The 13111-nt window shown below is 44.1% G+C and overlaps 1 protein-coding gene across 2 annotated transcripts in view; it reads right to left on the bottom strand.

Moving 5' to 3' along the window:
- LOC144784260 (mitochondrial Rho GTPase 2-like) overlaps nt 1-13111 on the bottom strand; it is a 1917079-nt gene that overhangs the window by 1675430 nt on the left and 228538 nt on the right. For both annotated transcript variants that reach the window (XM_078662926.1, XM_078662927.1), the window contains exon 13: nt 12095-12240. In XM_078662926.1, coding sequence (XP_078519052.1) covers nt 12095-12240 — 146 coding nt within the window. The remainder of the gene's footprint in view (nt 1-12094; nt 12241-13111) is intronic.

Genomic DNA, 13111 nt, shown 5'->3' with positions numbered 1-13111 from the left:
GATCGGGCTGTTGGATGTCTGGGAATCCAGTTCTTGTCGATCTCTGTCGCTCGAGCTCCGGCGGGAGCTGCAACACAGCAAACCGTTGGGCGCTGGATGGTGCCTGTTTGCACAGGGTGGTCACTCCACGACCACAAGGGAGATTATTCAGTCTTCCACATCGAGTAGGATGTCGAAGGGTCCAGAGTTTTGTTTCAAAGTTTCAGTCAGGATTATCTAAAGCCTATAGGCACAGCTCCTACCTTTATTCCAAATCAAGGTGCTAGATTACCTGCTAGGTCCCTCCTATGGGTGGGACCCAAGAAGGGGGTGGTTACACCCCTTTCCCTTTGTCCAGTTTCGCGCCAGAGCTGGGGCTGGAGTGCCCCGGCACTGATTTGAACTGGGCTATGCATGGGGAGCCTTGTGCGCCCCAGGCAGTGTCTAGTTTCACTCGCCCTGCCTGCCTCAATCCACTATTTCCTGTCTGGGGTGGTGTAACACCTCCCTGTGACAGGAAACCTTTAGTCCAGGCCTCCCCTGCCGGAGTTTCGGTCAGCAGCAGGATGCCAGACCCGTGTCTGTGGCAGCAGCATCCATTTTGTGATGCTGAGGCTCTGGTTAGATTTAACCGTGTTTAAGTAAAGTAACATGTCTTCTCCCTCTAGAAGGGTGGAATGCTACCTCCGTCGCCAGAACTGGCGAGGGGATAGTATTCCAAAGTGTATGACACCTTACACAACATGTTTTGATAAAGCCAAAGCAAAGTTAGCAATAACCGCGAGGATTATAATGCACTTAATAGTATATGGTATGGCAATATCCTGGAACAGCTATAAGGACATTGATCCGAAAGCTGCAGACAGGCTCAGCTCATGCCAGAGCACCATCTCACATAAAACCAAGCACTCTGCCTCCAGGATTGTTAAGGCCTGCCATAGGAGTGACTGATAGGTGTATATGTGTCCAGATAAAGGTTTAGATACAGGTATACTATAACTAAGCAAGGGGTGATTACACCACCTTGCCCCAGCTGAGTGATCAGCCAGTTGTGTCTGTTTGGATGGCCAGCCAGGGGTGGCAAAAGATATGCTGCAGCCCCTGGTAGGCCTTGGATGCACCTATGCCCTGGATACCTATTGTACTCTGTACAGGGGCTGACAAGGTGACCCAATCCCAATTGGTGATGTACCTATAGTACATGGATGTGAATTTAGAGAGAGAACAGCAGGCTGTGGGTCTGATTAGCTGGCCCACAGCCACATTAAGTCGAAAACCAGTGAAGCAAAAAGCAAAAATTGGGGTGACCATAGGAAAGCAGACCCTACTCTCCTACAAACAAGCTGTCAAAATAACGTCCACCACCTCCAGTGGCATCTAAAAGGAACCCCGTTCAATTTCCTAGCATGTAGGTGGAGGCCTTGGAGACTGGGGTGAAAACCATCACCATTGACTGTTAGAGAAGGCCTTGCCTGAATGAAAGTCTCAGGGGGAAGGGGACGGCGGGGGTTTGTTGACAGAAGATGTGTCCTGCTGGTGGAAGGTGGAACCACCAAGTACTCGGTCGAAGGATGATGGCACCGCATAATGGATAAGTTACTTACCTGTAATCCTAGTTCTGTTCCTGTGCTATCCTCATCAAAGTCATAAGCACCGAATATTTCCGCCCATGAGTGGGGACCCCGGAAATAATAAAAAATATATATGAAAACATATATATACAGCTCTACACATACATACATACATACATACATATATATATATATATTACCTACTGGCGGTCGCCAGTAGGTAGTTATAGTTAGGATTGATTTCCATAGGGAAATCGCAACATTCTATTTGGAATAACTTTGGCGCCGGTTGAGCAATCAGCCTGAATTTTTCAGCAACTTTGCCTCGCGGCGCTCCGCTCCTTCCCTGAAAGTTTGGGGGGGATTCGTCAAGCGGGGGCCGAGATAAAAGGGGGGTCCCAAAACGTGTTTTCCCCATGTTAATTTCCATAGGGCGGTCTGTCGCACTTTTAGCTCGAACGGCTGAATGGATTTTCACCAAACTTGGCAAAATTGTAGGGACTGGTAGCCCGATGCGCCTTTGCTATGTCTCAAGATATGTGCTCCAGAGGATTTTGAGTAATTTAGGTTCAAAAAATTTATATATCTAGAGCCGCGCCCCGGTACGCGTACCGGGGAGCGCTCCGGGCACGCCACGCGACTTGCGCACGGCAAGCTGATTGGTTCTCGGGTGTCTGTAAACATTCGAAACAGTCCGCAGCGGCCGCCATCTTGTGTCTCGGTAGGATTGAGACACAAAAGGTGGCAAAAATCAAAGGGGGAAATGAGCAAAAGGGGGCAGGGTACACCCCCCCCGACCCCCTAGGTTTGATGTGGGGGCCATAAAAGGGTCCCGTAGGGGGGAGCGCCGGGTACGCGTACCGGGGAGCGTACCATGGAGATAAAAGAATGAGACTTTTTTTTTTTTAAAAATAGCATTTTTTTTATAAATTGGAGGTAGTTCCGAAAAGAACTTTTTTTTTTGTTTTTGTTGTTTTATATTTTTTTATACTTTTTAAAACGATTTTATATTTTTTTTGGATTTTTTTCAGGGGAAAAACAAAAACAGGGATTCCAAAACTGCTCAACAGGAGCAAAAAAAATGTGAAAATTTAGGGACGGGGAGGGCAGCGGTGTTCCTGTCTCTTTATAGCAATGAGTTCAACGCTCTGCTCCCCATAACAGAGCAGTTCCTCACACTCCACGCACAGAAATTTAATGCCTGCAAACACCGGCTGTATGTTAGGGACCATTCTTCCACGTGGTGGTCCCGAAGGTGTTGCTCCACCAGTGGAGGTGCTGCCGCCATCTGTTGGTAAATTCCGTGCCAGCTCCCTGACACTCTCCCTGGCAAAGTTGTTTGGGTGTCTTCTCTTGACATGCCTAATTAAATTGGCATTTCCAAAGCTATATTTTTTTAGAGGATTGCCTCTCGATAAAATACTGCCACATATTCCGGGTTGGTGGTAGCAGCCCGGCGCCATTTGATGAGAGACTCTGCATCACCGCAGACCTGACTACAATCACTTTTAAAACTTATCACTTGTATGATTTTTGCTATACTGTGTTTTTAATAGTTACTGCGGGTAGAGCGGTAATTGCACCAGCTACTTGCATGTGGAATCGCTGGCGAGTGTCTTTGCATTTGAATGCGTGCAGGGCGGCTGACTACTAGCGCCATTAGCACTCTCACCTTGATAGCGGCCCCTCTGCCTCGTTCCATCGCGGCTTGTTGCCGATTGAGTGGAGGGCGGCTCACCTACCGCGGCTCCTAGTGCCGGTCTGGTGGTGGGAACGGGCGCCATATTGGGAGGAGTCAGAGAGCGCAGGGACCTGTGGCAGCGGTCCAGTCGCTCGAGGCTCCCTCACATAAAACGTGATGTGCTGGAGGGAGCGCAGCGGGCGCGACGGAGGCGCGCCGGAGTCGCGCTAGAGTCAAGCTCGTCTGCGCTCGTCCGCGAGCGTCCGGGGCTAGGGGCTAAGGATTCTGTCTGCTCCTATACGTACACATCCGCTGATTTATTAGCGTTAAGACCTACCACCACGATGTGTCCCCCCGTACCCCCCAACACGACGAAACGAACATCTCGTCTTGGCATCAGTAATCCTTCTAATCCAGTTACTGATCCCACCCCTAATTATGCGGTTTTGGAAACTACGCCAGGTACTACTTATAACTTTAAGTGCATCTATTTAAATACCCGCTCTATGACCAGACACCAGACAGATATTTTTTTGCTGCTATCTGATATCAAACCGGATTTGCTCTTGTTGACTGAGACATGGCTCACGCCGGATTCCCTACCGGACATCTTAGCTACTCTGCCTGCCGATTACTATATCATCTCAGTAATCCGCCCGGCAGGAAAAATAGGGGGCGGCGTGGCCATTATCGCCAATAAGAAACATCAACTTAGACAACTCCCTTCTCTAGATATTCCTAATGTGGAGAATATAGTTGCCAAATTGGATACTGCCAATGGGACCCTTGTGGTGGTCCTATTATATCGGCCACCTCAAACTATGGCCATGTTTCCTGCCACCTTTGCGGAGCAACTGGCCACGTTAGTTACAAACAATTCCAAACTACTCCTGATCGGGGATTTGAATCTCTGGTTCGATAACATAGTATTAGACCCTCAGGCAGCCGAGACGAAGGACCTTTTGAATGATTTGAATCTAACACAACATATAGATACTCAAACTCATCAAAAAGGCCATAGTCTCGATCAACTCTGGTCCCTGAATTTACCCATCGATTCTATTGATATTAAACCTTGTAGCTGGTCTGATCATTTTAGCATTAGTTTCTCATTTTGTGTTGTTAAAACCCCTCAATTTAAGCTGCAGGCTACCAATTTGACTCGGAAATGGTCCTCAATGGACATGCTAGCTTTTTTAAATTTGTTAAAGTCCACTCTGCCAGTGCAGAGTTCTGATGTGGAGACAGCCGATTGCAGGCTTAAAGAGTGGCTAATTTCGGCCATTAACATCCACGCCCCTCTCACTCGCTTCTCTAACTCACGCGGCGCGGACGCACATAAGTGGTTCACGCCGGAGCTGAGGAAATTAAAACTAGAAGTGAGGCAGCAAGAGAGAATTTGGCGCATCAATTACTGTCCTCAAGCGAGGATTGCATATTGCTTATCCCGCAAAGCCTATCAAAAGACGCTGCACACTCACAAAACTGCCTATTTCTCTTCTAAAATATTAAACGCGACTAATAAGTCGAAAGAAATTTTCAGGATTGTGACTGAGCTGTGTAATGATGAAAGAACCTCTCCCCCGGTTGTCCCCTCACAATCACTCTGTAACTCGCTGAATGACTTTTTTAATGATAAAATATTACTGATTAAGGATACTCTATCCAAGTCTCCAGTCTGTGCCCCGATAGATGATATCTTTTTTAACCCCCTCACCTTGCACTCCTTTCCCTTAATTAACGATCAAATCTTTTTAGATTTGCTCATTAGAGTCAAATCAGGATCTCCTGAGGATGTCTGCCCCCCCCCAAGTAATGAGAGAAATTGGTCGGGCATTCCCAGATAGTCTGATCCCTCTGCTTAACAATTCCCTTACGTCAGGGATAGTTCCTAACAGTTTTAAACAGGCCTTACTGATTCCCTTAAAAAAGAAACCTGGCATCGACTCCTCAGACCTCTAATTACAGACCAATATCACTCCTGCCTTATCTGTCTAAAATTTTGGAGGCTCATGTCACCAACAGCCTCTCAAACTTTGTGGAAACCTCTGGCTACTTACAACCGAACCAGGCAGGTTTTCGGCCTGGTCATTCCACAGAGGCAGTCATATTGGCCGTTCAGAACACCTTAAGGTCTAATGCCGATGAGGACTTGCACCAGGCCCTGGTGCTATTGGATCTGTCTGCCGCATTCGACACGGTTGACTATACCATCTTGGTCAACCGTGTCGAACAGGCCGGTCTTCGAGACTCGGCCTTGGCCTGGCTCAAGTCCTTCATCTCAGAACGCACTCAATCGGTTCGGCTGGGTTCCTTTACAGCCCCTAAAAACATTTCCCTCTGTGGGGTCCCCCAAGGATCTTCCTTGTCCCCCTTATTATTTAATTTATATATGCGGCCTCTTTTGTTCTCCTTACAAGAGCTTAAGGTTACTGTATATAATTATGCAGACGACCTGCAGCTGGTTTTCGTGTTAAACTCACTTAATGCGGCCGAGGACTTTCGAGCAACTATGTCCTTCATCCAAAGGTGGATGTCTCTAAATCACCTTAAACTAAACCCGGGAAAAACCGAGCTCATTCTGCCTGGGAAGAGTGAGATCAGTTGGAGTCCACGTTTCTGGCCGTCGGACATGGGTTCTCCCCCAAAAAAATCCCGAACAGTAAAAAGCCTGGGAGTGACTCTTAACGAGGACCTCACCTTGAAAAGTCAAATCGGAATGGTGGTTTCCTCTGGCTTCTTCCAATTGAGGAAGATTAAGAAAATTGCTCACCTCCTTACTGATTTGGCTTTAATTCAGGCAGTCAGTGCTCTGGTCCTGTCTCACATCGATTTCTCAAACGGCCTCTATCTGGGTGCGCCTATTGGCCAACTCAGAAGATTGCAATACCTGCAAAATCAAGCTGCGAGACTCATCTGCAAGGTACCTAAGTGGGAATCGATTAGACATGGACTAGAGACTTTGCACTGGCTGCCTGTGGAACAGAGAGACGCATTTAAGGTGGGTTGCACTGTGTTTAAGGCCTTGGAGGGTAAGGGCCCAATGTTCCTGAGACAACTGTTGAGCAGATACAAACCTTCACGCAGCTTGAGATCAGCTCACAAAGACCTACTTGTGGTCCCTCGTTTCAAAAAGAAACGACAAGGAGGTAGCAGCTTTCAATTCTTAGCTGCTTCCCTGTGGAACTCCCTCCCTCTGACTCTGCGACACAGTAGGGACCTTCTTGCCTTTAGGAAGGCATTTAAAACTTTTCTTTTCACTCAGGCCTATTTTAAATAGTGATTTTATGTCTTTTTATGCACTGTTATGTTTTGATTCTCTCCTCAGCGCCAAGAAGCCCTTGGGCGTTCGCGCGCTTAACAAGTAATAAATAACATAACATAACATATTTTGCAGGTTACTTTTGCAGCATTAACTTTTTTTTGTCCTCCAGGGATGTCATAAAATTTCCAGATGAAGTGGTTCTTTTGTTTCTGGTGAGGAGGGTCCTCAGGCAAAAAACCTTCTGAATCACTGCTGGATGACTCCCTTGCAGCCATTGCTGTAGATCAGGAAAATTAGGAAAAGAAGACTATACACAAAACAGCTCTTCCTCTCTCCAAGTACAAAGCAATAGTGAGAGAAATGGGTGGGTTTCTCAAAATTTTGAAAAAAAAAAGTTCTGAACCAATGAAAAGTGTTATTTTAAAGTCACATGGCTTGACGCGCTTACGCTATGCGTCCCGGGGCGCGCCCCGGGGCGCGTAGCGTAAGCGCGTCGGGGCGCTTACGTTGCGCGATCGTATACGCTGGGGCGCTTCCGGGTGTGCTTACGCGGTGCGTCATAAGACGCATCTCGCGGCTACGCGATACGTGTCTTATGACGCAAGGCGTGGCGGCTACGCGATACGTCACGATGTTGTTTTCGTTCGCGGCAATAGCGCTATCGGGACGCTCCCCGGGACGCGCCCCGGGGCGCGCCGTAACATTGCGCTTACCCGTGCGTTCACCGGTACGCGCCCCAGGAGCGCCCCGGGGTCAATAGTAAAAAAAAAAAAAAAAAAAAAAAAATAACATTTATACAATATAAAATTCGTTTTAAAATTTTTCACTTTTTATACCTATAAAGATTTGCTATTAAAAAACCATTGAAATTCACTGAAAAAAACATAGGTTTCACACCAGTTATAGTTAGGAATTAGCATTAAAAAACCTATTAAATTCACTGAAAAAACCATAGGTTTCACACCAGTTATAGTTAGCTGAAAGTTTTACTCGCATAAAACCATTGAAATTCCCACTTTATAGTTAGTTGGACTCACTATATCTTGCGCGTGCAATGCACTGCTGATGACGTCACATATTACATCACTCATGACATGGTCAGTGACATCACTCATGACATCACTGATGACACCACCCAGTGAATGTGTGTCTTTTTGAAAAATAAATATTAGTGAGTAATGTTTAAATATTTAAATATATGTATTAGTGTTTCACTTTGTTTATAAGTGGCTGCATGGGTTGGTGAGTAGCTACATGTGTATGTATATGGGTTATTAGATTTTTTTTAGTATCAGTATGAGTGTTTGTATGGTTTGGTGAGGGTAAAACTTAGCACATAGATGCATGAATGACTGACTCTCTCTTTGTATGTGTTTTGAAGACAGCATATGTGCAGGACTGTATGGGTGGATGACTGTGTATATGTGTATGTTACTGAGTGAATGACTGTCTCACTAGTGTCTTTATCAGTAACTACATACGTTTAAATCTAGTATATGTGAATATTGTTGTATATAAGTGAGTATATGTGAGAGTAAGAGATTGTAAGAGTTCCTATTTAAATTAGTATGTGTTTCTATAAGTGATTGTTTAAGAGAGTAAGTATGTGTAAGTTTCCTTAGAAGTAAAGTGGTAGTGTGTGTATACCTGTATATGCAAATAAATGGATGTTCAATAGTTTATTTGCATGTGTGAGTGTGTGTGAGTAACTTTTGGATGACTGTTGGTGTGTAACAGGATGTATAGGTGTATCACTACATATGATGAGTGAGTATATGTAGGAGTGACTATATAGAACTGTTGGTGAATTAGTGCATGTGTATTTAGATGGTGGAATTATTGAATTGGTTGTTGTAAGTGGTATGGGTATCTCCATTTTTTTCAATATTTTAGTTTCTATTTTTGAATATTTGTTTCAAGGGTTACATTACAGTGAAAGGAGCTCTGTCACTCTGTCACAAGGATGGTGTCATCAGTGATGTCATGAGTGATGTCACTGACCATGTCATGAGTGATGTAATATGTGACGTCATCAGCAGTGCATTGCATGCGCAAGTTATAGTGAGTCCAACTAACTATAACGTGGGAATTTCAATGGTTTTATGCGAGTAAAACTTTCAGCTAACTATAACTGGTGTGAAACCTATGGTTTTTTCAGTGAATATATATATATATATATATATATATATATATATATATATATATATATATAAATATACATTTTCTCATACCAATGCAGCCCCCATCTAGGAGGCTGAACAATGCAATGATAAATAACTGATTTTGCAACACAATGTATGTACAAACTCATGAAAACTGCAAAAAAAGTGGACGTTCCGGGAACCGGAGTGGAATATGGAGCCAGAGGTGGAGTCAGCAAAGGCGTTGTTAGAGGGGGATTTTAGGGTCTGCCTGTCGCTAACCCATTGTCAATATCCCTAATGGTAGACCAGTCTACTCCATGGGGCCTGCAGGAGCACCTGAGAGAGTCAGAAGGGATCCAAACAGTTGCACCATGGCCTTATGGAACTCATGGACCTGCTTTGGTTTCACAGACCGTCCTGGAAACTTGAATTTTGCTGGACAAATTGCGGTATTGGCTTTAACTTTGACCAACTTCAGGAGCACAATCGAGAGGCATGGTGATACCCTTGCATCTTCTCAGGTGTATGAGAGAGGCGGCAAAATGTTGTGACCAGATTAGAATTTTTATGTTTTTTTCTTCAACTTATCTGAGGATTTGGAGGGCAAAGACGATCAACCTCAGGACCGACTTCTGGACTGGGGCAGAGACCAACCTTTGGACTGGTCCCAACGTGGGGACTTCTAATACTTTGTGACTTAAATCTTCACCTCATGGTCCCGAATGGCCTTTGGATTCATCGAAGAACAGTCAATACAGGGCTTGGAGTCGTAAGCCCACCCCAGGTATCACAGGCAAACCAAACTGCTACAGACATTTGCTTGCGACAGTCGCTACAAGGTTTAAACCTTGCAGTCTTAGGAGGTGACATTTTCCTTCCACATAGGATTCAGAATTTTTAGATAAATGGGTCTCAAAAAGTGACTGAAGGTAGCTCCAGATACATGTCCAGTGGCTCAGAAAGAAAGGAACTGACACCAGCGCATGGGGGTGGAGCCTATACTGGCTACACAGATCAGAACGGCAGCATTACGGGGCTGCAGAGCACTACCTGACGGCACACAAAGGTACTGCTAAAATGTTTCCGGATTCAGTCTGACACCATGGGAAATATTTAAAAGGTAAGGAATCTGCGGTTAGAAGTCTCTATCAGAAAGAGCTGATTTCCTGCATATGACCTGCTGCTGTGCTCAAATACAAGCATATTGGCAAACTATAGTTATTATATTTTGTGAAATTGTGAGTTTATCTATTGATCTACTGAAATGACAATTAGACACGGTCTACTAAATGTTATACCGTAGCCCAAAAGAACAAGGATTAGATATAAATTTGCACTGTTAGGTTTAGTGCTGGCAAAACATTGAATCGTCATTCAGTGGCTAAAGCAGCACAGCCCCAACAAAGGCCTTCTGGGAAAGAGACCTCATGGAATGGTCTATCGCTGAAGATCTTACAATGAAAATGGTCCATACGGATGATAAATTGTCTGATGGCCTAGAAGACTAGTCTGCAATGCTTAGCATGTTGATGTTGGAGAAAGATAATGGTGATCAAGGGGTCAAAAACACCACACCCGAGTGAATAATGCTGATGCATATGTAATTGTTGTACACTAGAAGTTATATACTGTGCTATCTTATGTGTCACTATTCTTGTTTGTTGTCAATGCCAAATCTATAACTACAACTTTAAAAAAAATAATAATAAAGAAAAGGCACATAAAATGAAAGCAATTGTGCCTTTGTGAACAATAGGAGGTGACCTTGCATCTTATTCCAGAGGTCGCCTAGCTCAATGAAGACATTTTGGGGTATGGTTGCACCATTTACGCACTCGGGTATTATCAACTCTGGGTGGAACTATGAGATCTCACTACAATAACCTTCCATTTCCCCGCCATTTCCCTTCTTCCTGGGCATCACGTTGCCCTTATGAAAAAGGTTTTTGGGGTCCTAGTCTGTGCTTGAAGAATCTTCTAGGGATCTGGGTCCATTAAAAACACATGCTCCAGAGTAGAAAACGCTAGAGTAGAGACAGAGATAATCTACCAGAAAATTAACATATCAAAAATCCTAACAGGAGTGCCAATTGTGAGGAGCATTCAACCAGCCATAAGTGTACAGAGCTACCCAACATGCACAGAAAAAAATAACTAAAGAGACTCTTTGAGTGTATCTAATAAGGAGACTTTCCGATAGTAATGCTTAAACAATTTAGATGTAAAGAGTAATTTGGTAATAAAAGGGTTTTCCCCGACAGCAGATCATTTCTATAAAAACCATGAATAGGTGGATGAACCCATAATCAAGAGTTTGATAGATGTCACATCTCATAAATCTGGATTGTTCCAATCTCGAAACTGTTGACTTGAGTCAAAAGATACGGTTGTTGCTTTACGGAGAAGCTGCTAGCAACAACCCTTGAGTGTATTAAGTGAACCATGCAAATTTCTATAGACAGGAGATATTTGACATAAAGGTTACCTTTGGGTAAGAGTCAAAGTTTGTCTGCCTTTTTCCTTAGTAGGGACATGATAGAGACCTCTAGATTCAGATTGGTGTTTACATGGAATCCAGGGGTAGCTCTCCAGGGAGAAGCTTGTTGTGCAAGTAAGATTTAAAGCGGGTTTAAAACGGCCTGCCTCTCTCAAGAAAGTGTCCTGGGTGCATTGTTACAGGGTAAGTGTGAAATACAGAATATGTAATGTGTGGTGGGACGAAACAAATAATTTCAAAATACTTAAAACACGTGCAAGAAGGCACTGGCCAACAGCTATTGTAAAACTAAAGATTCAGCAGAAAAGTTTGCTAAAAGGCACAATTAGGATCCAATGCTCTTGTTCTTCCGTCGTGCTGCATGAGCTTATGAATCGTCAGCCTGTGCCACCCTCTCTACAACCATGGATGCTAATGGTATCCTCCTCAACAAGTACAAGAAGGGTGACAGGTTTATGCCAGATATGTTAGGGAATAAACACAGAATGCAGAGATAAGGAGCTGGGAAAGAGAAAGTTGGACAGCAACACATACCGCCCATTAAAAACCAGGCTAAGTTATTAAAAGAGGCTCTGACCCGAACAATGCCAGATTCTGATACATTTTGCTCTCCAAACACATTAAAACCATTAGATATTGACAACAGACAAACAAACAAGTCATGATTGCATTGCTTTGTGGGGTTTCTCAACTGTAAGAACTGGGATAAGGTTTTCACAAAGACTAAATATGTACCTGATGTCCAAAAGCAATGAATGGGACACTTATAAAGACACCCCGGGTGCTGCTCTTCCATGGATTTCTAAAAGGCTTCAGGTTTGTGGACATTTACAGACGTTTCTCAAGTATTAAACAATAGAACAACATGCTATAAATTCATAATTCAATGATGTTGTGTAAGCTTTCAGTGAAACCCTTTCTGCCCTCACATATCCCTGTCTATTCTGATGAACATACCTGAGTGATGAGACGGAGTGCACATGGCTTTTAAACATGGAGAGACAAGAACCCTTCAGAAAATTCCACAGGCGTACCATGCTTAAGTTGCCAGTTTGTGCTGATGCCAGCAATGTGCAATTTCCATTAAATGCCAAAGCAGACACCTGCCGAAGACAAATGCAAGTTCAGTGTTTCAGTGGATTTCGGAAGCAATCTCATTATCTAGTCATCCATAGCTCTTAACCTCCCCTAAAAGTTAATCCTGAACATCTTGCAAACCATACAAGTCATTATTCATAAATCAGCACCCTGGCACTAATTTTAATCAATACCCTAAAAGCACAACCTACGTATGTTTCGTTAATGCCTTTTCTAGTGGATATCACATCTACATGAAGCTTCCTCACCTTTTGAATATCCCAAGTGTCATTCTGAATCGTGAAAATTTTCAATAGCCTTCACACGCAGGTTGGTGTGGGCGCAGGCTCCTTCACAAGCACACGTGCAACCCCCTGTGACGTAATTGGAGGAATAAAGCTCCCCAGTTGGCGTGATGATATCAATTAGCATCCAGTTGTTTTTTTTTAGCGCCTTTGAGGTGACTGTATGAAACCAACATCTTAATTAGATAGGTTCAGTTTTCAGTAACATGAAGAATAGAAAACAACAGAACTATTGGTAAACACAGCCATGCAAAGGGAAAGTAGGTGGGTCGGCGAGAAATCTGGAGGTAGATATAGTATCCACCAAAAATAGCATCACCGAAGGTAGGTAACTTGTGTTTCTGCTGGATACTCGACCTGCAGATTCCTCACCTTTTGAATAGAATCCCCAAGCAGCCCACCATTCAGAGGTGGCCGCATGGATGTCTATACCAAAAAATTTTAGAATAACTGAACTAGCAAAGTAACCACTCCTCCCCGCTTCGAATCAAGACAATAGTGTTTCGCCAAACGGTGAAGGGAGGAACAAGTTGCTGCTTTGCAGACACCAGCCACAGGTACTCTTATCACTAGGTCTGAAGTAGAAGATTGG

This window comes from Lissotriton helveticus, chromosome 10, assembly GCF_964261635.1.
Source record: "Lissotriton helveticus chromosome 10, aLisHel1.1, whole genome shotgun sequence".
Lineage (NCBI taxonomy): Eukaryota > Metazoa > Chordata > Amphibia > Caudata > Salamandridae > Lissotriton > Lissotriton helveticus.
Note: the sequence above shows the minus strand (reverse complement) of the source record. Positions and strands in the feature narration are given on the sequence as shown.